General features: G+C 38.2%; 3 protein-coding genes across 7 annotated transcripts; 1 reads left to right on the forward strand and 2 right to left on the reverse strand.

The window, feature by feature from the left end:
* Positions 1-10: 10 nt before the first annotated feature.
* Positions 11-17,315, forward strand: Moody (G-protein coupled receptor moody). Of its 2 annotated transcripts, none has more exons than XM_076805597.1 (9): positions 11-411; positions 10,819-10,951; positions 11,351-11,503; positions 11,941-12,111; positions 12,507-12,634; positions 12,935-13,088; positions 13,161-13,360; positions 14,840-15,028; positions 16,391-17,315. In XM_076805597.1, exons 2-9 carry the CDS (start codon positions 10,884-10,886, stop codon positions 16,468-16,470), a joined length of 1,143 nt encoding a protein of 380 aa, XP_076661712.1. In that variant the 5' UTR covers positions 11-411; positions 10,819-10,883; the 3' UTR covers positions 16,471-17,315. The 2 variants fall into 2 exon arrangements, with proteins under 2 accessions (XP_076661712.1, XP_076661713.1); XM_076805598.1 differs by having other exon boundaries at positions 12-411; positions 14,840-15,118.
* Positions 17,316-17,454: 139 nt separating this feature from the next.
* On the reverse strand, positions 17,455-22,122 carry LOC143365435 (ras-related protein Rab-38-like). The gene is made up of 8 exons (XM_076805608.1): positions 22,044-22,122; positions 20,934-21,088; positions 19,805-19,954; positions 19,474-19,506; positions 19,029-19,125; positions 18,641-18,697; positions 18,233-18,477; positions 17,455-17,682 (listed from the first exon to the last, which is right to left on the reverse strand). Exons 2-8 carry the CDS (start codon positions 21,076-21,078, stop codon positions 17,558-17,560), a joined length of 852 nt encoding a protein of 283 aa, XP_076661723.1. The 5' UTR covers positions 21,079-21,088; positions 22,044-22,122; the 3' UTR covers positions 17,455-17,557.
* On the reverse strand, positions 21,681-25,614 carry LOC143365432 (phosphotriesterase-related protein). 4 transcript variants are annotated; one of them, XM_076805604.1, is made up of 8 exons: positions 25,380-25,609; positions 25,227-25,315; positions 24,690-24,849; positions 24,142-24,332; positions 23,882-24,040; positions 23,540-23,704; positions 22,383-22,600; positions 21,681-22,232 (listed from the first exon to the last, which is right to left on the reverse strand). In XM_076805604.1, exons 2-8 carry the CDS (start codon positions 25,255-25,257, stop codon positions 22,101-22,103), a joined length of 1,056 nt encoding a protein of 351 aa, XP_076661719.1. In that variant the 5' UTR covers positions 25,258-25,315; positions 25,380-25,609; the 3' UTR covers positions 21,681-22,100. The 4 variants fall into 4 exon arrangements, with proteins under 4 accessions (XP_076661719.1, XP_076661718.1, XP_076661717.1 ...); XM_076805603.1 differs by having other exon boundaries at positions 25,227-25,340; positions 25,376-25,609; XM_076805602.1 differs by having other exon boundaries at positions 25,227-25,609.
* Positions 25,615-26,136: the final 522 nt, after the last annotated feature.

The following is a 26,136-nucleotide window of genomic DNA, read 5'->3' on the forward strand; positions in this document are numbered from 1 at the left end:
GGCAACCAGTCCATTCGCGGTGACGGTGACGGACAGATCGTTACTCGTCGCATTGGATCGCGTCTAGATCCCTCCGTCGACGATCGATCTCCGTGGATCCTGGTCCTGACGCGGGCAGCGTCACCGGAACCTGCCACTCACGATAGTTCACCGACGCGCACCCGCTGTTACCTAGCTGTTCGGTTGCCATCGCTTTCGTTGTGCGTTAAAAAAAGTATAGATCGTTTACCAGGCCACGAAGATAAAATTCGGTGAAAGGGACTAGACAAAGTGGAACGAGAATAGATCCCCGGAACCGTTGATTTCGGTTTTGGCGCGGCCGTGCTGGCGAACCGGAAGCCGGATGTGCAGACGCCGTTGCGGATGGCCACCGATCGCAATGACGGATGAGTCGTGAAAGGAATTAACACGGTGAGTCAGCCGCGCATGTTTCTTTCCTCGACGGTTCCGTGAAGTTTTAATCACTGTCGCTGGGAGCGATAGGCGTTGTTGCGAGACCTTCTGTTTCCGGAAACGATTTCCTCGATCCGTCCGAAGCGGAGACGAATTTCTCCGATTGCCAATCGCTTATTTGGATTTTTACAAACGAGTTTCCGGAAATGTATAAAGTGTAGGGTCGATTAGGATCCAATACAGTGCCGATTTGTTCACCGCCTGGGCAGGTGATTAAATATTTCAATTTTCATTTTCCATCGCTTCTCTGTAAAACTGTGAGGCCAATTTTCTTTTTTATTTTTGCTTCTTTCGTTTCGTTTGATCGATGATATTATCTGTGTGGTACGAAATTAAAAATAGTTTGCAGTATATTTTGATCGAAGAACTGTATTTTATAATGATTAATGAGGATTAACGAAGACTTTATTTTGAACATAAAATTTTTCTTGCTTTTTACATGGTCTGTGAGAATTAAATGACCTGTCAACATTTATGTTTGCAGTTTACACAGTCTTACACGGTTTGTGTACACTGTTTTTGTTCTTTCTTCATCGCGTAAACTCCGTGAATTACGACTAATAAAATCGGCGATAACTTGTCCGGCTAGTAGACTAAAAGCTGATTCGAGTTTAAAAAGATTTTGAAACTCTGCATTCGCAAAAAGTAAGAAAATAAAGAGAAAACAAATTTGTAACAACAAAAGGTTAATAAACATTCTATCTTGATGTATTTACACCAACGTGCGAAACATAACACGGTACATAAGTTGCATGATTTCTAAGGTAGTTTACACAATTTTTTTTTTATCAAAACAGAATTTTTACAATGTAAAACTGTTTAAGTTCAAACCTCTTAGATCAAAGGACACAAGTTTAACACGACAAGTGCCAAATATCAACCCCAGAGATTCTTACAAAATCGGAGTAGTTTATTTAATGAAACCACAACTAAAAATTTAAAATGTATTATAGGGGATGCTGTCTTAACCCTTTTGAATTCGAAAGACTCCAATAAAATTCGGTTGTCTGGGTATCTCATAATAAAAATGAATTTCTAAACCCAGTCAAAAATCATTGTCAGTCATACGTGACTGACGTGGCAGTTAACGTGTTAAATTAACCCTTAGCACTCGAACGGCGACTATAAGGCGTCACTAAAAATTGCTATATCGTTATTCAAAATATTTTTTACATTATTTTTGTTTGTATTCAATAAATTATTAAACACTTCGGTATTGTACGAGTAAATTCCACCACTTCCGTATGTATAACATAAAAAGAAATACATAGAAGAGAAATATTCTGGTTCGAAAGAAATGTTTCGCTTTGGAGTCAAAATAGCTTCGAGTGCAAAGGGTTAAACGAATGAATGGAATATTTAATTTACTTACGTTCAAACAAATATTTTGCTTAATTACACGATTTGAAAGTACTCATTGGGCGTTTCCTCGATCCAAAACGGGAATAATTGTTGCCCGAGCTGGAACCAAGGGGCCGAGCAATTGGCCGTATGGCGCATGCACCCTTCCGAGGACCAATGCCAAGATCCCGGCAAAAAACGGCTGTATGTGTCTCATGCGACGACGAACGTATCGGCGACAAAAAGTGGCCAGGACAAAACGAAACACGGATGACACATCCGTACTATATTCTCCTCTTGCTCGTTCCCCGTTGTTTGTGTCTGTCAAGCTCTCTCCCTCTCCCTCTCTCTCTCTTTCCGCCGACAATTTTGCATACAAGCGAGAGCGAGCATAGCACGTGGTCTCGTGGGCGGGATTTCGGATCTAGAGATCGTGAAACACATGGCAATCCAGTGCTTGCGCAACGTCTCAGCCGATTAACCCGTCAACCGGTCGATATATTGAATTATGAGCGAACAGGACGGTGATGAAAAGTCAATTCCGCGAGTTGCAATAATTAACCCAGCGGAAAAAGGACTTCTGCACAATTGGCCGTTCAGACTCTTAATAATTTCTGCGATTTATGATCTTCTCAATGGATCTCGCCGAATAACCATCGATTTTGTCCTCACGGACCGAGAAATTATTATACTATTACAGTCAAACCTGTTTTTTTTTTGCGGTAGATAGATAAACCACACAAAAAGAAATATTCAGAAGCTTCATACATAGCTATAACAAATAATTTTTTACAACATATTATAGAAAATTTTTTTATGCGGTGGAGAGGGACCGCATAAAAAAAGTCTCAGAAAATATATCAAAGATTTACGAAATAGAGAGAAAGTGCTTTCCAAACAAAATAAATAATTAAATTACACTTGGAAACATTTAAAAAACAATTTAATTTCTTATTTTAAACACGGAGAAATTTTCAAAATGCACATAATTCAATACTACTCGTCGTAGTCCAAAACGCGCATCTTCTTGTGATGAGAAACATTACAAGGTTGTTATAATACCAACATCGTTGGCATTCATGTACCGCATAAAAGAAAATCGCAGAAAAGAAATCGGATAAAAAAAAATCGCATAGAAAAGGACCGCACAAAAACAGGTTTGACAGTATTACTATTTTGTTTTTGAGATACTCAATCAAAATGGACCCGGGATGTTGTAGCTCAAGGGTGAGAGATTTGTTGTTTGTTGCAGTCCACTTATCGTTTGTCAAAAACCGTTTCTATTCGCGTCAGGTTCCTTGGAGGTTATCCTTCGTCTGCTCATTTCCATAAGTCCGATTTACTCGCGCGAGTCCACGGCAACGTATTTATAGCGACGAGCAGGCAAACAAACGATTGTTTGCATTGAATTTCGATTAATCGTCCTAGCCATTGCAAATGTTGTTGTACTTGTTAGTCACGATATACAGTTTTAGCGTGCACAGCTCGGTGCAATAAAAAATTGATCGATTTCAGTAAGAGCTTGATTTTGTCAAAGTGAAATCCATATTTTAAGTAAAATTTACACATGGCCGCTGATAAATTGATCGCTAGACTCCGGATTTTACGCATTCATGACAAAAATGAGTAGGTGCAGTTTGAAGCAGTGAAAAGATTAAAAGACTTCAAAAGTATTGATATATTATTTTCACGACGTTAAAATGGTTATTAGTGAAAAATATAAATTCATATTTAGCTCCGTGCTATTGGCGCCAACCTTTTATTTCGCATAAAGATCCCAGAGTCTATAGATCACAGTTGTAATGTGGATTGGGCACATAAGTGTGGTTGAAAATGGACTCTCGAGCGCCTTCGACACTCGTGCGACATCTCAAAGCGAAGAACGCATAATTTACGACATTCTGCTTTGCGTCAAGAGCAATATAAGTTGCATGCCTATTTTATGTGGCACCTACACTTGCAGCAAGTACCGGCTAATTAAAGGCAATCTAGAATTCTCGGGAATTAGCGGGAATCTTCAACCGCAACGAGCGTTTGTCCCATTTCCGAACCTATGCTTCGTTAGACCTACGCATCAACCCTTTGCAGCCTCGCATCATAGTTAGAGAGTTATGCGGAGTACAGTGTTTACTGTATATGTCGCAAATGCTTACCCGATAAAAGTCCCAAAACTACCCCCAACACCGCGGGGTATACCCCGTGAGAGACCTTGAACCGAGGCCTCTAGAGCTTCACGATGTATGTCTCTGGCTAGACCCGTGTTTTGGACGTGTATCGAGTAGACAGTGTATTATAGAAACGTTCCCATCGAATAAACTACTGATTAGTGAGATGTTGAGAATGTTGCAAGAGATTAAATATTTAAGGATTTCGGAAACCTCTGTGATAAAAATTGTCTCTTCTCTGACCCGCATCATAAGTCTCGCAGGTACGCAAGGACCCATGCGCCATTAATTTGGGAAATGAACTCGCAAGATTACGGTCCAGGTCTCGAGTTTAACGGTCCCGTGGATTTACGATACAGCAATTCCCATTCAGAAAGCTCAAGGAGACAAGCGTCGGTTGCTAGGAATGTACAAATGTTCGCGACCATAAATAACCGGATTGGCTGGGCCCAAGGTAAAATGCGTCGCGCAACCCGTAAATCTGCGGAACAATGACCGTATTACCCATGCCATAAATTCTGTCCGCGAAAACTAGGAGAGGCACTCTCGTCAAGCTGGCAATAACGAGGAAAAATTAAAGAATATTTGCAAATATTTGTATTAAATGTCTGCCTACTGCATTTTTTCAAACAGAAATTTCTTCTTTCCTCTAAGAATTCTAATAAAATTAATACGATGATATTCTTAAATGTTTCAAGAATAAATAAAAATAAGATTTTTTTTTATTCTGTCGCTTTTTCTGTCTACCGCTTTAAATTGCTCCCTCCAATTTTTGTTACAAATGCATAAACTCCAGGAGCATGTCGGTTTTTAATTTTTCTGAAAATTTATCGCTAATCTTACGGCAAACAGTGAATTAAATAACGAGTGGTGTCTTTCATTTAACCCTTTGCACTCGAGTGGTGACTCTGAAGCGCCACTAAAAATTGTTGTGACATTATTTCAGAGAAATTAAAAAATATCACAAAACAGTTGTTAAACATGTAAATATTATATGTGGAAATCGGATCAGTTTCGTATGAATAAAATGAAAATATTCCAAGACAGAAGAAAAATTTAGTTTTAGAATTAAAATAGCGCCGAGTGGAAAGGGTTAATTCGTATAAAAACCAAAAATCGTGGACGATAAGTAATATGTCACAAAATAAATAACTAAAATACAGTATTTAGACGACGAAGAAGAAGAAGAAGGCCACTTTTTGTGTCTCATTCCCGAAGAAAACGTTAAAAAGGTCTCCCACGTGGATTCTCCGTTGGGTCAGGTCAAGATTAATCATCGTTCGATGATTTTCGTGGCAGCCCGCGAACGGATGCAAGTCGAGGAACACTGTTTTGTTTACCCGCTGTGCCATTCGCGTGGGTGTGCTTTCCCCTGCACGTGTTCGCTTCTCGTCCACGTGTTGCTGCACAAAATACGATCGACTGTAAATTTCAACGCGCGCGTGCGCACATTCTTTATTGCCACTTCGGGCGGCATTTAACGTTGAGAATACAATTCGTATCGGCGCGCAGTGGCCATTATACGGTTCAAAGCGATGTCCGATAGTCCCGTGACTTTGAATCTGTTTACCGAACGCGTTCTTCACCGCTATCGGGCTTCCAGGGCACCGCGGTCCCTTCCAGTCAAATATTTTTCCTCGATGTAAATATTTCCTCCGTCACCGATGAAAAATTTCCCCCTCCCTGCTGCTCCGAAAACGACACGGTTCGTTTGCCCAGGGTCGACGAACTCTCTGCACCCGGTGCTCTTGATCCTTTGTGACTTTTCCGGTAAACACAACGACGGAACACGCGCGTGATCGAACATACGCAGATAGCGTGAGAATTGTGCTCGGTGTACCGACGATCTACCATTTGCTTCTCTGTAAAAGCACCAATGCTCGTTAGATCGCGGATCTTTATGCAAAATAAAATTGCAACGAACAGGAAACATAAAACTTACCTTCCTTCTGCAATAATTCTAATAAACTGACAACAACAATCTTGGATTCCTTTAGTGTGTCTACTTAAACTTCACGTAGTAAATTTTGTTAAAAAATCCGCCGTTTACTAAGTAATTTTTCTGAAAAATCCCATAGCGGTTTAATTTTTGTCATGCATCTTATGTCCATATGTTAATTATTTTGTCACTCCTTGATCTTCATAGTTGGTAGTTTACGTTTTCAATCATAATTATTAGGGTAATAGACCCAATTACTGTGGAGGTATCAATATGCCTATATTAATTATACTTTTTTTTTCAAACTGATTTTAATGAGAAGAATTTAATATCTCTTTTTCACTATTCATTATGCTCTAAAAATAGGTACGATTAATATAGGAATACTGTTACCCCCCCCCCCCCCAGTAATCGGGTCCCTTACCCTAGATTGCGAATTTGTATGCAACGTTGATAAGGGAAAGCTTTGTTACACCGCAGAAGAGTTTGTGTGCTCGATTGCCTGTTGTTGCTGGCAACACGATTACGAAGATCGGTGATGTAATCCGTGTACTCTAAAGTATACTTCGCGGCGACGACGTCACGTTTCCTGCAATCCTTTCACTAATCCCGGAGCGCGACAGAAAAATGCCCGGCAACGTTTCCATGAATGGAGCCGATCGTCGCCGAGCGTCGTTCGAACAAAAAGCAGCGCAGCGAGACGATCGGGCCGATTTGCATGAGCGCGCGTGCCGATCGTCTTGCTGAGCGGCTTAGGTACTTTCACCGTGAGTCAACTTGACTCATTCATTGCCATTCGCCGCGTGATTAACTCGGCAATCATTCGGTGACGTCAGACGATCGCGGAGGATTCCATCGCTACGGATCTTGATGTTTCTCCGCGTTGTTTTTTCTTCTTTTCTCTCTCTCTCTCTCTCTCTCTCTCTCTCTCTCTCTCTCTCTCTCTCTCTCGACACGGACGAGACCCGTTTTTCTCACCTTGGTGACTAAACCGATGGCGAGAACGTTCATGCTATCCCTGTTCCAGCGTTGACGCATTCTATTGCATTTTTGACCTACTTCGGCAGTGAATTCGGCTTATTTGTCTGCCGGAAGTTTATGCGAATCGGTACCTTTTTATAGACAGATGCGTAAACATATGGGATATTATATTAGTGGATTGCGGATTTTATGGATTCATGACAAAATTGAGTGGATGAAAATTAAAAACAGTAGGAAGACGAGAAGAACATAAAAATTTTATTATTCTCGACCTGTTCAAGTATTGAAGAAAGAAAGACTTTGCCCATTTGTTTCCTAGTACTTGCAAATGATGTAGGAAAATTTTTCTTTTGCATGAAGATCTGCAGACTAATTATTAGTTTGCGGATCTTTAGGCAAAATAAAAATTGCCTGCACGTGTTACAAGAAAAAGGATTTACGTGAAAATTGGTTTTTTAAAATAATTTTGATCGGTTGTAAATAATATTTTGTGTTTTACCTATTCATTGTTGCCATAAATATATAAAATCTAGAATCTAGTTATTATTAATATGTTATTTGTCTGGTCAAGCAGAATTGTTTATTATATCATCGAAAATGAAGATGAATTCTTCAAAGTTCTACTGTGACGAACCCGACGTTCAATTTTATTTTAATTAGTATCGCTTTAATATATTCGAGGTGGCATGATCCACTACTATGGGTCACTGGATGATGCTCTTGTTTACCGAAATGATCCACAGGTGGCTCTCACCCCTTGGTACTCGTACTTGACGACGTACCTCATGATTGGATTACTATAATTCCCATTTTTTCCCCAGCGAGGAACCATATGTGTGACACTAATTAAGACTTTTAACATTGGTAAAGTAAACAAGGCTGACAAAATGCATTCCGGTAAAATGTAGAAAAACATATTCTATTGAAAGTCCCTGCTATACTAAATAGGGTAAGGGACTCGATTACTGTGGGCGTACCAATATTCCTATATTAATTATACCTATGTCTAAAACATAATAAATATTAAAATATATATATATATATATTAACTGATTTTAATGAAACAAATTTAATATATCTTTTTTAATATTCATTATGCTTTAAAAATAAGTATAATTAATACAGGCTTGTTGATACCCCCACAGTAATTGGGTCCCTTACCCTAAGTGAAGATTGTTTCATTGGTAGTTTATGATGCTGCCGATCTAAATGAGAAATGTATAGATCGAACATTGTTAGTACAGTAAATGAATTAGTTCGTTCCTTTTACTTTTTGTTCAAAACCTGATCGCGTGGAGTAGTTTGCAAAAAGTGCCGTTAAAAATTGTCATTTCGAAAACAAACCATAAACCAGGACAACGCGTCATCAAAGGTACCGAAAAAGATCTTAATTGGCTAACTGGATCACTTACAGCCGTCTGAAATGAATACCAATTAATGGGGGAAGGGGGGCAAGGGGGGCCGTGATCGCATTTGCGCCGCCTAAATCGCGAAGGGTGAGCCTAATCTAGTAGCGACGAAATAAATTAGCATTGAAAGAGTACGGTTAGCTGGAGTGTTCCTTTTGTGGAGGGTAACTGGAATAGAATTCGTTGAATCATCGATGAAGTTTCGACGCGCCGTAATGTGTCCAATGGAAGTGAAAAGTAACAAAGAATGCTATCATAGAATCACAACTGTATTTATTCATTTGTTCATTTATCAGTTAGACCGACGAGCCTGTACCAGTGCGGTTTTCGTTTGCGTTTTACCGTCATTGTACTTTTTATTAGTGCGTCACAAATGTTCGCGCCGCGATATAACTCTCAACTAAAACACAATAGAACATTCGATATAATTTTACTTCTATTCTTCTTTTAATCCAAGAACGCGTACATTCTTTGCACTGGTCGAATTAATAATTCCCTTATGCCTGACAAGAATAGCATTTATTAGAACGCTATGCGAAATTGTACCCCAGAAATGTGAAAAAATTTTTTTCTTTTTCAATATTAACTTAACGATGAAAATTTCGAACGGCATCTACTAAATATGAATGTTATTAATTTCTTTTACATTAAAATCAAATTTTATTCTTCTGTTATCAATAATATTATCTATTATCGATTTCACGCATTCATGACAAAAGTGAAGAAAATGGGTTATTTTTAACCCATTAAGCCTATTAAGAAGAAAAGCAAAATTTTAAAATTATTTCACTCAAGTTTGTTGTAATTGAGGTAGAAAATTTTGATTTTGCATAACGATCCCCAACTTAATTATCCAATATCTAAGCATCAGAGTAAACTTATTACCTGATGTTTCCAGAAATTAAAAAAGAAGGAAGGAAGAAGAAACTTCGTTTGAAGCGCAGAATAACAAATAAGTTTAGAGTGTAATTTTTGAAAAAGCGAAGCGACAGAAGTGGTGGATCCTTAGGAAGAATATCGTCGTCGAAGCGGATAAAAAACGTGTGAAGAGTACTGAATCGATCTTACAGAGCAGTTCTGTAAAGATAACAGGGAAGGCCTGGGCGTGAAAAGAGACGATAAAGCCGCGGCAGGAGGACACCAGCTGGCCGGTTCCCATGTCTTCCATAAGTTTCGACGAGTTTTTTGACGCGAGGGAACGCCCGGCGCTGGGTGTCCGTTAATTTCTCTTAATTAAGCTCAATCGAGGTTAATGCACCGCAGCTTGACCCTAGTTTACCAAATCCAGCATAGGACGAAACGAGCCTATAGTCGCTTCATCGAAGATATGGTGTTCTACGATGTACCGGAGTAAATACCTATTTCGCTTATTCACCGTGACAATTAAGAGATATATCGACTTGATTCGCTTTCGACATGCTGCTCCCGAACGTCGAAGATTGCCGCAATTGCGTCTTCATTCAGGCGTTTGTTCGTTTCCAGTTTCTGGACAATTCGGAATTTTGGGAATTTTCAAATTGCATACATTGAACATTTATTTAACTCCGTATGCTCTGTCGGAGTCATTCGTGACCCGTCGCGGTGGGGATTTCTATTTCGCTTTTTATTTTGAAATAAGAGAATCGCTATCCCCTCTTCTTCTCTTCTTCATCCGAAATATGACGACAGCCGGTCTCGTGCCGCCGCCTTATATCGAGAGAAAACTGTAGTGAAACACTTTTGAGACTTCTTGACAAAATTATTTTATTTCTGTTAGAACAATTTTTAGAATTTTGTTCTCTAAACATTCAGAAGTTATTTGTTTCTTATCAATTTCTCTAATATTTCTGCAAACTAAAGCAGAATTAATTAAAATCTGAATTTGGAAAAGATTATTAAAATGGAAAAGATTATTTATAAAATTAGATGATTATTGGTGTCCATAATTCGTCTTAATCATGGGATACCATAATTGTCTTTGACGCGAAAAACCCACAAAGCACCGACGTAACTTGACGTGCGTCACGTAGACCGGAAGTCGCATTGTTGTTTAGGAATACTTTCCTCAAACAAATCGAGGAAGTCCACGAAACTATGCGACTGGATTTTCGAGAATTGACGTAAGTGGGAGTTTACAAATTATTCCCCCGGACACCAAAAACCGGATTCGTATAGACAGTTTATATTTCCTACAGCGGCAACTGTTGGCAAGCTTTAGCGATTGTCATTAAACTATAAATGTAAAAATATAAAAATGTTCCTTCACTTCAAAATGAAATTATTCTCTGGTAACTGAAATTATGAGTGATATATAACTAGTTGGACTTTCGTCGTGCATAATTTGTATATGATAAAAGTTATCGACAAGTATAATTATTGCAAAATAAAATATAGAATGTAAATAAATGAAGTGTAGTTGTTTGAAAAAGTTCTTTCCAGTTTTAACTCTGGACACTTGGCAAAAAATGGAGAAATCTGTCTGAAAGAAAACTAATTTGTTAATAATGAAATCACATATCTAATTTTCCTTTATTTCTTCGTCTATTTCCAGGCCTCGGAGGTTGATCAAGGTCGAATTATTCACACAGAACGAAGCAGAGGCTCGTCACCGTCGAAATGGACAATACGGCAACGTGGATGTTACGTGTTTCGGAAAACAATACCGAGATCATCGATGGCGATAGGTAATTAATATTCCAAGCGGCACGAGTCTAAAATAGAACGCAAATTATTCACGTTAACTGCCAGCTCCTTAAGCCGTCATTACACTATTATAAGAAAATATCCTCTTTCATTAGCCGTGAACCGTGGCCCATATTTTAAACAAAAATTATATTTTATATGCATTCCATGAAAGAAGAAAATTTTTTATTCAGAAATACAGTGTATAATTTCTTTTATTATATATCTAGGAAACGGTTTAATTAAAATTCAAACAATGTAAATCTTTTACTATACCTGGTCAGGAAGAAGTATGCGAAATCAGCTCACCATTTTCCATTTCGTTCACCATTTCGTTATTAATTATTGTCAGTGATTTTTATTTTTCATAGTTCAAAGGATGATCCATTTCATGTTCGCAGTTATCCTCAGCCGCGTTTCTTCCCGCTGGAAACATTCGCGGCGGTAGTTGCCACTTTGATAATGATCGTTGGTCTCGCCGGAAATCTGCTAACGATCATTGCCCTCTGCAAGTATCCCAAAGTTCGCAACGTTGCAGCAGCTTTTATTATAAGGTAACGGGAATTTCATTTCATCTTCAAAAGCACTAAAGATTTTGCAAATTGAAATAGTTCGTATGTGCTTCCTCGATGTTTCAATCACAGTGTCTACTCGATTTATGTCCAAAACACGGGTCTGGCCAAGGACAATTATCGGCTGGAAGATACAGTGAATTCTCGATATATGTTAACAACACGGGTCTTAGCAGCGTCGTGTATCGTCTAGGACCTAGGAGACATACCTGAGCCGTGTTATGTTTACACTCCTCGGCGTCCAAGGTCACTCGATCTTCGTGGCCCCTCACGGGGTATACCCCGCGGTAGTGGGGATAGTTCTGGGACTTTTACCTGCTAGATATTTGGGACATATATCGAGTAAAGACTGTATATATTTTCGCGAAGATGCGTAGCGTGGAGAATGAATGAATAATTTGTTTTTACGATTATTGCAGTTTATGCGTGGCAGACTTTGTGTTCTGCTTGCTAGTATTGCCGTTCGATTCGATTCGGTTCGTCAACGCTAATTGGGCGAAAGTGAGGTTTCTTTGTGTCCTCGTGCCTTTCCTGAGGTATGGGAACGTTGGCGTCAGTCTCCTCTCCGTCGCAGCCATAACCATCAACAGGTAAATGCTCGATTCTCATCTGCACAGTTCTCGACAATGACTAAAATTTGCAAATTATGCAAGCTAAAAAAACTATTCATGTGTCGTCTCTAATCTTCTCGAACGTTAATACCACTTCAAGTGTACCATCAGGTTAAAAATAATTCTTATCAGTCTATTAGTGATCTATCGAGTGCACTACTAACAATAAGTTAAACATAATTCGTATCTATTAGATAGTGATCTAACTTCCGATTAATATCTGATCTATTTTAAGAACGCTTTCGAATGTGTTCGGTCACCGTGATTACTTCACTCGTTGGAATCAGAAAATTCAGAAGATGCTATTTTCTTTTTGGGGAACAACAAAATATATTTTTTGTAAAGCTATCGTTTACATTTTACATTCTTTTCAGGTACATCATGATAGCTCATCATGGCTTATACAGCAAAGTGTACAAAAAATACTGGATAGCGTTCATGATCGTGTTCTGTTGGGTCTTCTCTTACGGAATGCAGCTGCCCACCCTTTTAGGAGTTTGGGGTGAGTCGGAGTGTGCATATTTTCGCATATTGTTATCGTCAAAACCACTCGTAAAAAGTGGAAAACCGTTAAATCGACTCGTGTATCTATTTAATCATTCGTTCGACTAAATTACGAACAAAATGTCGATCTTCATATTGGAATTGAAGAACTCACCGTCTCACAAGGTGACTCCGTCTTTTTTATTAGAAACTATAAAACGTTCTAACATCATTGTCGTGGAAAACAGAATTTTAACTTAACAATGAAGACCCTAAAATAAGTAATTTAATAAGTAATCGTTTTCTGTTAATTTTTCAGGAACATTCGATTACGATACAAATCTCGAAACCTGCTCGATCGTTAAGGATCACAAAGGTCGCACGTCGAAGACGTTTCTTTTTGTGACGGGTTTCGTGATACCCTGCGTGGTGATTGTTGGATGTTACACAAAAATATTCTGGGTAGTGCACAGGTAAATAATCATACATATTGCCTTACATTACGATTCAAAAGGAACATGCATACATCTTCTTGTGATTTATAGATCCGAGTCAAGGATGCGGAAGCACACGGCGCCAGCGATAAAATCACCACACACCCCCGGAAGGGATACCAGGGAGATTAAACAGAAACGAAGCGAATGGCGGATCACGAAGATGGTCCTCGCCATTTTCCTGAGCTTCGTCGCTTGTTACCTGCCAATTACTATCGTTAAAGTAGCCGACCCGGAAGTCCTATATCCAGGTAATTATTAATATATATACCGTGTGTTCTAAAAATGTATTTCCTTGAAGGGGGTAACTGCTGAGGTCATTCGAAGAAACTTTTTCCTTTGCGAAAATATTCTCCGTGCCTTCGTTAAGGAGTTATTAACAAAAAACACGGACCAATCAGAGGGCGGCTACAGTGGACGGATTCCGGTACGGCCAATGCCAACGTCACGCTCAGCGGGACCTGCCGGAGTCTGTCCGCTGTAGCCGCGTTCTGATTGGTTCGCGTTTTTCGTTAATAACTCCTCAACGAAGCCGCGGAGAATGTTTTCGCAAAGTAAAAAGTTACTTCAAATCACTTCAGGAATCACCCATTTCAAGGAAATGAATTTTTGGGACACCCTGTATGCGAAACAAGAATTACAAGAAATGGGGAATGAACTTATTAATAATTTGTTAATCATTCTAAGTCGTAATCGTTCTAAGTTGAAGAGTAGCGTGTTTATACAGTTCGCACAGAATTGTAGAATTTATTAATAGTTGCGGATGTTGATGCGGATTCGCGTTTTTAAATCTAGATTTAGCAGAGCTGGAGCTAAATACAACTTTATTTTCTGGATTGGCCCGAGTATCGCGTATCTGAAATTTTCGGGTTCTCGCACGTTTGGGGGAAAATGGGGTAGTGACGGTCACTTAATAATGTAAAAAATATTTTGAATAATGATACAGCCATTTTTAGTGGTGGCTTACAGTCGCCGTTCGAGTATTAAGGGGTAATTCCCGTTTCTCGTAATTGATGAAGAGAATTTTTATTTTGCATAAAAATCCGCAGTCTAGTAATGACAAATGAAAGTGTATTTAGTAATCTGGGGTTGTGTAATGAATTTTGGGAGGATCGTTAGAGTCTATAGAGACAACGTTCCCGAAGAGTCGAGAACATGTTGTTAGTTCTACAATTTTAGATTGCATCACTCCGTAGATTCGCGATAAGGTAGAGCGACCACATTACCGACAAAAATAGGCGAAAAATGGTTTTACGCGACTCAACTTTTCGTCCGTATATGAAAATATTTTTCGCTGGGAAAGGGCTCATTCGAAAGAGGAAGGTTCAATCTAGCGCGCGCTGGATTTGGATATTTGGTAATATAAGCGTTAGAAGTAGCCCAAAAATTGACGATGGTATCCAAGCATTTTTATGCCATTGGATGAGTTTTCCGGATGAAATCGAGAGTAGCGCACCCTAGAAAATATCTCCAGCTACAAATTGAGCTATATTTTGTCTTGATTCTCTGCGAAATAAAGCCAAAAACTTGAAGCGCGTTTCTGGCGTCAGAATTCATAATATCGATAATACAGAGCAAAAAATGTGACAAGTTTAGTCACAGACTTAAGACCCTTCGGATCAAGACCAAGACGGATCTTAAGTCTGTGTCTGAAGGCTATGAATGGAAATTATTAATTAAAAAGTCACGTGACTATCCCGGGCCCTTAACATTCGAGTGTTCTTTTGCAGGGTTTCACGTGCTGGGCTACCTTCTTCTGTACTTCGCCTCCTGCGTGAATCCCATAATTTACGTGATCATGAACAAGCAGTACAGACAAGCGTACGCCGGCGTGATCGGTTGTTCGCGGTTGAGGGCGGGTCTGACACCCTATGGGAGCAGCGCACCCGGCCATCATCATCAACAGGACTACGGCCAAGGTAACTTCGAGCACCGTCGCGTGGTATCGCTCACCAAGCTCTGACCGAACGCGAGCTAAGCGACCACTCTTCGCTCTCCACACTTACTTCGTAAGTCCAGGGCACAAATTCGCTGCTTTCTATGATCGCCTTTTTTTTTCGCTCACTTACGGTTCCACCTGCTCGACACGCACACGACCTCCGCAAACCGTTCCTGCAACCTCTGGTAGCAAACTTGGACCGACAAACGTTATGTTAGTTTTCCAAAGTCTTTGTTCTTTTTGGTCCATTGACGAAATTATTTGCAAGAAAAATATTAAAACTAAAGAAAGAGATACTCCATGATGGTAGAACATTGTCGAATAGAATAGAAAACATTTGTATTCGATCGTTGATTATTCTTATTATTTATTGTTCTGTTGATTATTGATATTGTTAACAGTAGGTTTACGGAGCACTAAAAGTGACTGGCATTACTTTATGAAAATAATAAAAATCTGTGTATTCTAATTTTTAGCAATATTTTTGCAATATATATGCAAAGAAATAAATTTGTTGAATAATTCCTCATGGATCTTTACAAACACAATATTCGTAAATTAAAAATATTGCGGATCCCCGTAAACCTATGTAGTGTTAATCATTCTCACTAAGGTTTGTTCACTGTCAAGCGAATCCTTTCGACGATAGACAATTTAATAAACTATTACTAGAAACATTTCCTTCAGAGGCTGCATGTGTAGAACCTCGTTTATCCGAACACGTCGAGGTAGAAGGTCGTTCGGGTAACAGAGACCGCGTGGTGAGTGGCACGCGCTCTTATGGGAGAAAACCGCTATGGCAACAGCCGGATAAAGGAGGTTCTACTGTATTTGCATCGTAATCCAATAACACCTTTCACACTCGCTTATTCAACAGACTCAACATCCAAAATTATATTAACATTTTCGGGAAAGTTTGGTTAAAATAACTTGCTTTTAAGATTCCATCGACTACACAAACTAATATTGACGATATTTCCTTGGATTAATACAATTTTCGTTCAATTAGATTATAATCAGACTACGAGTTATGTAAATTCATATTTTCTTCACTTGATTTGTTTTCCAATCGTTTTACCTCAAACGTGAGTAGAAGACTTTATCGAATTTAATGTTTTATTCGCTTGAGTTTCGCAGTCTAGTTATAATAATTGGTTTCGTCCAGGAAAAAGTTCAAATGGGAATACACTTTTCACATGATAATTAACCATGCACGTGATCTGCTTCGTTGACTGTCTTTTTTAATTGTTTCCTGCTTGTCGCTGTGCACCGTACCGATTGTTTGAAGCGTTCGAAAGAGAGCCGGTAGTTCACGTATCGACTGCCACGGTTTTCGTTGCAGATTTTAGCAAGACGATGGTCTCCACTGTCTCCATCGCTATGAACCCTGTGAGGAATCCTCACTTCGAAGAGGACTCGTGAACTTAGGACTGAACTGCGCGTGGGAAGAGGTGGACGTAGCATAACGTGCACGATTTGAATAATCTTCAAACCTCTACCTCCAACTCCGGATAACGAGAGTATTATTACCTTCGAAGTATTCACCCCCCCCCCCCCCCCGCCCCCACAGAAGAGCTGTCATCCAACGTGACCAGATTTGAAACACCGAAGTTGCTCAGTGCTACTCGTTAGGAATCCCTGTCTTTCAGAAACTGAGCTTGAAATCTCGGTTCGTTGAAAACCTTTTCGTCCCTCCTTCGATGTAATCTTCCTTCGATGAGTGAAGCCATTGCAAGGATTGAAAATTTAATGAAGAAGAGAACGATGCAGCAGTGCTGTTCTCATATCTAGTGGTCATATAAATGGCTTTAGTATTGTTGTATAATAGAGAGTAAAATAAGTTATTCGTCGATCGATAAGCGAAATGTTGATAGGACCACAGCGGACGCCATGTTTAATCCTCGAGACGCAAGTGTCGAACTTTTGCCAAAGGTTACACACAAATATATTTGCACATAAAAGCACTCGTTAATCTCTATAAGTATAATGTAAAAATAAATCATAGGTATACATATTATAATATATTATAATATACTCGTCAAACATTCGCGATTTTATATTGGAAAGTAATATTTATTCTTCTTACACACAATCTAAAAACGAACATGATGTAAAAAAATTATCGGGAAAAGTACAAAATTAAATACTTTTTCTATAGTTCACGTTTTATCTTTCTTCTTCTCCAGAATGCGAAACCTTGCGAACGAAAATTTTATTTTATATAATCTCCATGGAAGACGTGTCAATCTAACGATGCTTTCAATAATGCAATTAATTAGCGAGTTGAATAAGGACAACTATAGTCACTTCGTTGTAAGTTCGATTGGAAATAAATAGTTTCCGCATTTTTTAATTGATAAAAACGTGTGTATTAGTGTGTTAAGTGTTTAAAAAATATAGAAGACCTCGGAACGGTCGTATACGATCGAAACGTATGATTCGCGAGTAAAACTTATGTAAAGAAAGGTATATCTGAAGTGAGTATCGTAGGATAAATGACTGATACCGATCATGACTTGCAACATGCGCTTTTTTCTCGAATAGGTGGCCTATCTCGTAATCGGACGGAGTCCCGTATACCTCCGTCAATTCTTGTTTTCAAAACATTCTCCACTAGATAACGCATCGCCACATCTGCAAAAAAGAAATATTAAACATTACCATTATTTCAATCATCTTTTTCATCATCAAATTTCTGCCTAGATCGACTTTTTCTAAATTAATTTACAGGGTGTCCCAAAAATGTTGTACTTCCTTAAGCAGACGGTGCCTAAGGTCATTTGAAGTCATTATTTTGGAACACCCTGTATAAAATATTAAATTCTACGACTGTAATTTCTTTTCCTCTTTCAACTCAAACTGTCAACACTTTACCTACTGGAGATTACTTTAAAGCACTAATCCTCGTCAACATATCAACAAAAAAATAATTTAAGACCAGTATATGTCTATTTTTTATTGTTACCCAGTAAAGAAGACGTATGATCGAGTTCTCTAAGAAAAATATTTTTAGGGGTTTACTATATTGAGAATTTCTTAATGAATTTTTGAGCTGCTTTCACGTACACAGCACAGTCATTTAAGAAATCCGTCAATGGCATCCGGCAGGTAAAGTGTGAATATGACTCACGGTGTTTTGCATTATACGATGGAAGTGTGCAGGTCGTGTCGTTGCTTTACTCACCGACGTTTGTGTTTTCTTTCGCGGAGGTCACATACCAAGCGCCAATGTTATTCTCCTTGCAAAACTTTGCGATTTGCTCTATCGGCACAACGGGATGGGGAATGTCGCATTTGTTCGCCAAAAGGACTACCGGTATGTTTGCACCGTCCGGTAGCGTGACCTTCTCCCTTAGATCGGACAGCCATTTTTTAATTGACTGAAAGGTCGCTATTCGCGATATGTCAAATACCAAAGCTGCTGCCACTCTGTACAAAATATATGTATTGTTATAATATTTATATTAATGTTACCAGACAAAAAAGACAAGCTAAAAACTTTCACTTGGAATTTGAAAAAGAAAATAACGATTCTTCTAAACCTTAATCAGTATTAACCTGCCATATTTCTTTGAACGAACAAAACACTTACGCATATTTATAATAAACTCTAGTCATGTATCCAAACCGTTCATGGCCGGCAACGTCCCTGAAAATGCAAATAATCATTTGTACAACAGTAATTACCGCGTATACTTAAAAATTGTAAACACTGGTTCGCATTATACTTCCATTATATTTCCGAGGAATATTGGTTTCCATGTGTAAGGACTGTTGATTTTATGCATTTATATACTTTATACAAGTAAGCGATATTTTTATAACGAAATAAATGCTTCCATGAAAATTTGAGAAGATTTTTATTTAACACATGTCCAAAATGTCCTCAACAAAATAATATATAAACGTTCAAATTTACACGAATGAAAAGCGGAATTCCGAGTGATTTCAATGACTGCGCGAAACAGTTGTGCACCCACCATAATTGCAGATTTATTTTAGTGCGTGGATCCCAATCGAGAGATTTCATTGCAAAATCGGCTCCTATGGTGATCTTGTAATTCGACGTGAATTTTCCTGTTGACAAGCAATCGAATGTTAACGCAAACAATGAAAGCGGTTAATTGAAAATGACCCTCTGAACGAAATAAAAGAGCAGATGATAATATTGTTTGTTGATGTTTTCAAGTTATCATCTTTCGACGGAGAGGAGGATCGAATGAATTAGGTCAAGAATAAAAATAGTCGGACGTTTATTCACGCTAATGCTGATAGCAGGTGCAGCGTAAAATAACAAACACGCAGAAACTATTACTATTCTTAAACGTTAATAAAGTAAAAATGTAAAGTTAACTATATGAAAATAAAAACTCGAAGATGAATTGAAATCACCGCCAGCTGATGGTGCTTACTTATAGTGCTTACCTTCAGTGTACCGCCTAACAAGCGCAGTTTTTCCTAAAAAAATAAAGAAATAAATTATCACTGTCACTTTCTTCGTCATGCAAAATAAAATTCAATCACCACCCGCGTTTGTTTATGAAATGAAGCGAAGACGAGTATTTTCCAATAATCGTCGTCAAACGGACGGATCTTTGTGCACTTTTGGATGACCAAAAAATGGAGACAAGTCAAACACGTAAGTCCCATGGGATTTGATAGATTTTTATGTGAAAATGTATACTAACGGAAGTGGCATAGCACGCAGTCGGTGGCAAATTTTCGAATATTGGGGTATAAAACAGCCGCGACGCACCGACACCATAGTCGCCTATCACGAGGAACTTGAAGAGGAACTCCTTCTGACTGAACTTCGACAAGAGGACATCAGAGTCCCTCCGCGGCTTGCGGCCATTCATTTCGCTCTTCCTAGCGTTCTCCTTTTCGCGATCCAGCTGAATGAAATCTACAATCGAATATCCTTAACTTCCTCTTCAAATTAAGCACCTCCCATTTTTAAATACTCTCAACTTCTTTCAAACCAATACTAAACCCCATTACTGTGGGGGTACCAATTACTGTGCCTGTACTAATATTATACTTATTTTGAAAGCATAATGAATATTAAAAGAGATATATATAAAGGAGGCCATCTAAATATCTCCTTTATTCCCTACAAAAAATAACACGACAAAATAAATTTTTCTTCTATGGTAGAAATTATGCAATAAATATTTTTTGTGTCATTAGACATAGAGGCCCCTTATTTAGGTGTCCTCCTATAGTCGAAACACCCTGTACATTAACTGATTTTAATGAAAAGAAAATTTAATATCTCTTTTTTAATATTCATTATGCCTTAAAAATAAGTATAATTGATATAGGCACAGTAATTGGTGCCCCCACAGTAATTGGGTGCCTTATCCTACTGCGATGTCAAAGCAACAGTCGCAGAGCTTGCAGCTTATCAACTTCTTATTGAAAATTATCGTGAACGCGCGATGCACGTATTAACAATCAAAAAATTGCGATGAAAGATTGGCGTGTCTGAACCAATATCTCCAAGGATAAGAGAAAAGAAAAATTTCAGTCGTAATGTCAGAACACCGAGTACATACGAACGTCTTCGTTATTTGCAAATAAATATGTGTACTACTGCTGTTTGGTGAATTTTTGCACAATTCAGGCTGGCACGTAACCGAATGAAAATGATGAAATAGTACACTGTTTTCCTTTCCTTTTATCCCTGCAGACGTTCACATTAGATTGCAGTTATCTTAAGACTGCTAAATAAATATTAACACTGGTCGGAGGTCGATTATAGTTGTGCAGGGCTTCGGTACCTGCATGCGGAGACGCGTATTGTTATAAACTACTCCACTACTTGCAAACTGACTCTCCGGTGACACGGTCCGCACAAATATTTGTTTACTGACGGTACGTACCCTGGACGCGAGCGTCGCGTTCCTCGTTAGGTGGCAGACTCATTGCAAATAACCGAGGGTGACAAGAAGTGACTCGACCTCGAGGATCGTCTTCGTGCTTCCCTCGCTCCCCCCGAAATATCGTCATCGCGGTGCTATCTATCATTCGGTGACCACTGTAAACACCAGAGATCTCGTTAATTTCGACTACGGTTATCGGCCAGTGTTTCCGCTCTCGCTGCTTTCCTCTCGACGTTATGTATATTTCATGATAGTTTATCGTTCCGTGGGACCGGTCGGTTTAGCCGGGGATTAATCAACATCTGACGGACGCAAGTGTGTGCCCGAAAAGCTATTAACTCCGGCGCGATATCGCCACTACATTGTTCCGTGGCGGTATAATGCCAAGGTTGTCGACAATGAGTGCTGTTATTCGGTCGGGTTTATCTTTTCGGTACGCGGCTATACCAAATACTTCGTAATTATAGTGATATACTACTTCTCCTATCCCGCTACGTTCGCATAATTCGCCTCAGAACGAATTTTCATTTGGTGACTTGTGCCAAACAAATTACTTTTCTCCTGAACTTAATACTCTATCTATTAACAGCAAGTCTATTATGAGGTTTTTCAATGTCTGCACTATTTAACAATTTCATTCTAAGTAACAATCCCGGAAGAGATGACTAGACCTTGCTACTTGTAATTTATAGGTTCACAAACGAAGGTGCTATCGCTATTGAAAGATTAATTAAAAAGCCCTCAATCTTTAATTTCTAAAAGACTAGTAAGGTGTCGCCTGTAGATATAATGTTAATTAACAATATATCAAGTTGGCTAATATACAGTTAATGTGACGTAAATCGTAATAAACAGTGTATGAGTAAATCTTTTCTTGTTTTGACATTTCAGCCATCAGATGAGTCTCAACTATTGCTAAATGAGATTTTGACGGAGTTTCACACAATTCTTTTACAATTTCACTTTTAATAAAGGTACGCGTACATTTAGTTTCCCAGTTAGTAGAATTAGCAATACTGAGACACTTTAAGTAAATTCAATCTTCTAAAAATTATTATCATTGTAAAAATTCGATTCATTATAGATCTACTATTAAAACTACGAATTTACATTGAAAAATGCAGTCTTTGTAAGATTTTTTTCGGTATCTCTTGCAGAGGAATGCGTTTAGGAGGACAACCAGGTTCTAGGATTTTTAATAGTCAACGTGTCGATTTCGTCTTGAGTGAAGCCCTTCAGCAACATCTTCGGTAGGACGTTGTTCAGAATATGAGAGAATCCGTGACCGCCAAACTTGCTCTGTTTTTAGGAAAGGACAAATTAGAGACTTAGAGACATTTAAAAAGAGACTAATCAGTCCAAGAAATATCAAAGTAAAAAATAGAGATCATTTAATTAAATAATCTATATGTACTATATGTTGTCTGTATGAAATCTATATGTACTTACTAATCTGTGCTTGGTGTGAATATCGTGGCTCAGAAGCACACGATGCAATTTCTGATCGTCTCGGAGGAGCTTAACGCGATCAATCCGTTGTGCGTCGGATAGCATATCCACTTCTGGTTTTAACTGATAAAAGGAGCATTCCGTTCCAAACAAATCGAATTGGCAATAACAGTTGGTCTCGTCGGCAAACTCCATAAGCTTCTCTTCGGACAGCGTTCCTATTAATATACAAACCAAACAATTATAAATTGTTGATTTAAAAATGTATACTGATTAAATGAGATTTGATATTAATCTTTTGCCAATCCCGGAAACTAAAAATATTAATCTAATCTGAAATTAAATATTCGTATAGAATTACTCAAAATAATTTTAATGCTTATGAATTGATAAGACACTGTCCATCGTGTATAATCCGTGAACACAATCCAAATAAGTGAAAATGATTCGCAAAGCGGTCAATTTGCGATAGTTAGATATATCTACGGTGTTTGATCGTTGATAAAATATGATAAATACACTTGTTGCATTCTTATCAAAAACATTATCTCACATCCAAACATCAGCTATCGCGCGAAAACACGGATCAGAAAGTTGTTGCAACTGTACACGATGCTTCAAGATAAAAGATAACGTATAATTTAATGAAATCAAGCACCGATAACGTAAACTGCGGATTTTATGCATTTATGTCAAAAATAGATGGACGTAATTTAAAACGGTAAAGACAATTCAAGAACGTCCATATATTATTTTCAATATGAATTAAAATTATGAAAAATAGAAAGAAATTTTTATATGGCTTCTGTGTCTTACAATTGACAACGAAAATTTCTATTTTGCATAAAAATCCGCAGTCTATTGATAAGAAAATGAGCGTAGGTGTCGGAGCATAGAAAATTCTAATTTAAGTGGCACAGCCATAATCAGTTATAAATGCTGTACTCTTCGTTTCTAGTTATGCCTCCATTTGTAAGTACGGTAGACGACTGTACTTCGAATGAAATAGACAGTAAATTAGGCAATGCTGAATAGAGCGCAGATATAATCTAACACGGTTCACGAAGAACGGTTTCTAGGCAGATTGGCGGCAGCGATGGCGTTAAAAATTTACGTAATATAGGGAGACAGGTGATCAGATAATAATTGAATCGTACGATCCAGGTGAGAAAGAATGGCTTTCCCACTGTCGCCGCCAGCTTCCTGGTAGAGCCTCATTATTTCGAAAGGCGCTTCAGGATTTCGTCCAGGATGGAAACTGACTGGACACTTTAATTGCGCCTGGAGTTCCCCGGTCGATTGTATCGCCCGTTTCTCGAAGTCTACTCGAAACAAACGGTCCGATATTAGGATTATCAAACTGAACTGCCAGATATTAACCCTTTGCACTCGGATGTCCCCTCTAAGGGGACATTATGAGTCTAGAATCGATGGCTCCGAGTGCAAAGGATTAAAATGAGTTATTACAAAAGCAATGATTAGAAACAAGGTACGCGTACCTTCGATTGGCCAGGTACTCCCCACTTCTCCGATGAATCCTGTTTTCACATCGGGACAGTCCTCGCAGCCAATGGTCATCTCCTTCAGCATCGTATCATACATTTCTTCTTTGGATAGACAGAGATTTATTTCACTCTGAGTGGCAGCAACGTAATAACCTTGGACAACAAAAAATAATGAGCAACTGAAAAATTGGAAATGGCCACGTAGATTGAATGGACGACGATGGAACATCCATTGAAATTGATGAAATTGGTACCTGTCCCGGCAATAACGTTCACTCCAGTTGCTTTGCTGATTCTTTTCATCAATTGAATGTCCCGCTTCAGACCGTGGTTGCTGTTCTCCACGATGGTACCACCGCCAAATTCACCGTAAAATTTTACATCTTCGAACACGGCGTTTATCGTGTCCTTGTCCTCGAAATTTATATTATACTTGCTACTGTAACTGCAAATAAATATTGTATTTCATTAATCCATCGTCCACTGTGTTAGAAACTAGTGTTACATACTGAGCATAAAATTAAATGTATAGCATCTCCATTGCTATCATAGTTTTACTTCTAATTCTTAATTCTTTACAGTTCTAAGTGGCATATTAAAAATTTTCATTTAACGGATTAAATATTTTAGTTAAGACTATATATTCGTATAAATTTCATTGAAGAAACTGAAAGCCGTTTGAATTTTTCAATATGGCCGCCGCATACTTTTAATATTCATTTAATTCGCCGTCTACTTGTCCAGTTCGAACAATTTAATATTGATCAAATAAGAGAAGAAGGTAATATTTATCTGCACTCACGGATATTGTCTTAAAAGACCAAGATTTTCAATCTCGATCTTATCGCCGAAGAAGCGCTTCAGATGATGCGGAGGTGGAACGTAAAACGCGTCGAAGGACAAAGACATATGCTCGTGAGTAAGAATCCTGCCAAGCTCGTTTGCATTTTTTTCTCCGAGCACTGAGCATACAAATTACTCTCCATAAATATAGATGAAAAGCAAATTGAACTGCGAAGATTTCATGCAAAAGGCTAATTTGCAAAAACACAAGTCAAATGAAAACCTTTTCGTTGCACAAACGATCCCACCAACTCAACAACCAACGTAGACTGTGTTAAACTAATATAATTGATCATGATGTAATGACTTTATTTCATTACTTCTAATCAATCAACGTATAGTTTGCCGGTTTGCATCTTCCATCGAATACTGAGAATCCGCAGTCCAATTGCAATCGAGTAATTTAAAAATTTAATCAACTAACAAAATTCTCTAGTAATTTCAAACAATTAATACTAGCTCTTCGAAACTTGGAATTGAAGTTTGACGTCCTCACCGGTTTGTACGTAGTTGTTTGCGTTCGCCATTTTCCCCTTGAGCGGATGCAATTAAAATTCCTTCGATAGATCACAGCAATCTGGATCACTGAAAATAGTTTTAAAATTCACTGTCGCCAGTGTAGCGCAAATTAAAGTAGACAATTAATCACCGATGATACAGAAAATCGTCTTCTCTCAAGTAAAATCGCTTTGTTTTTGCCGCTGAAGACTATAGAGGATTCCTGCCTCTGGCTCGACCCGCCGTAAACTGATGTGTCAGGCGAACGTTATGTAACAAAAACCCAAAGATTTTGTTTGCATATGATACACCGTTTTCGTTGGGTCTTCGAGATAATATTCTTTCCAATCAGCGAGACAAAATAATACACAATCGCACGACCTCGGTGAAAAATAGTCGCGTAAACAATCGTCGTCCGATCTTCTCCGACCCGTACTGTAAATTGTAATATTCGTATAATTAATTAATATAATTAATAAATAAAATTAATAATAATATAATATAATATAATATAATATATATTATATTATATTAATATAATTAATTATACTTAATTCCTGTTAAGTACTATCATTATTATGTTTCACTCTATGTATGCTAGGCCAGTTCCGGCCTAAAGCGTAATTAAATAAAAAAAAACAATTGTGCTATGTATAAATACGCTACATATGAAAAAGTTTCAACTTTTCATTTTTATAAAAAAAGACCAATATTCGCGAAAAAGGATCGTAATTTTTTGGGTTGTCTCAGTTCCATTTCAGAAAACAAAAATCAGACAAAAATCATCGCAATTTATTTTATTATTATATCTGATATATGTTCTTGATGGATTTTTTTTTAATTAAAGTAAGGGTTCTTTCGAATTTCATTGAACGACTGTCGTTGATAAGAATCGTTCTTCGTGGAAT

Source organism: Halictus rubicundus, chromosome 2 (assembly GCF_050948215.1).
Source record: "Halictus rubicundus isolate RS-2024b chromosome 2, iyHalRubi1_principal, whole genome shotgun sequence".
Lineage (NCBI taxonomy): Eukaryota > Metazoa > Arthropoda > Insecta > Hymenoptera > Halictidae > Halictus > Halictus rubicundus.

What these genes read in the sequence shown, in the direction of transcription:
- Moody (XM_076805597.1), top strand. Translation starts at nt 10,884, where the DNA reads ATGGACAATACGGCAACGTGGATGTTACGTGTTTCGGAAAACAATACC. An exon ending in ATATTCTGGGTAGTGCACAG is followed by an intron (nt 13,089 to 13,160) that starts GTAAATAATCAT and finishes TGTGATTTATAG; the next exon opens with ATCCGAGTCAAGGATGCGGA. An exon ending in TCAACAGGACTACGGCCAAG is followed by an intron (nt 15,029 to 16,390) that starts GTAACTTCGAGC and finishes TTTTCGTTGCAG; the next exon opens with ATTTTAGCAAGACGATGGTC.
- LOC143365435 (XM_076805608.1), bottom strand. Translation starts at nt 21,078, where the DNA reads ATGATAGATAGCACCGCGATGACGATATTTCGGGGGGAGCGAGGGAAG. An exon ending in ACGCGACGCTCGCGTCCAGG is followed by an intron (nt 19,955 to 20,933) that starts GTACGTACCGTC and finishes ATTCGATTGTAG; the next exon opens with ATTTCATTCAGCTGGATCGC. An exon ending in GAAAGAAAACACAAACGTCG is followed by an intron (nt 17,683 to 18,232) that starts GTGAGTAAAGCA and finishes TCTTTTTTGCAG; the next exon opens with ATGTGGCGATGCGTTATCTA.
- LOC143365432 (XM_076805604.1), bottom strand. Translation starts at nt 25,257, where the DNA reads ATGGCGAACGCAAACAACTACGTACAAACCG. An exon ending in AAACAACTACGTACAAACCG is followed by an intron (nt 24,850 to 25,226) that starts GTGAGGACGTCA and finishes TTGTATGCTCAG; the next exon opens with TGCTCGGAGAAAAAAATGCA. An exon ending in GGTCTTTTAAGACAATATCC is followed by an intron (nt 24,333 to 24,689) that starts GTGAGTGCAGAT and finishes ATTTATTTGCAG; the next exon opens with TTACAGTAGCAAGTATAATA.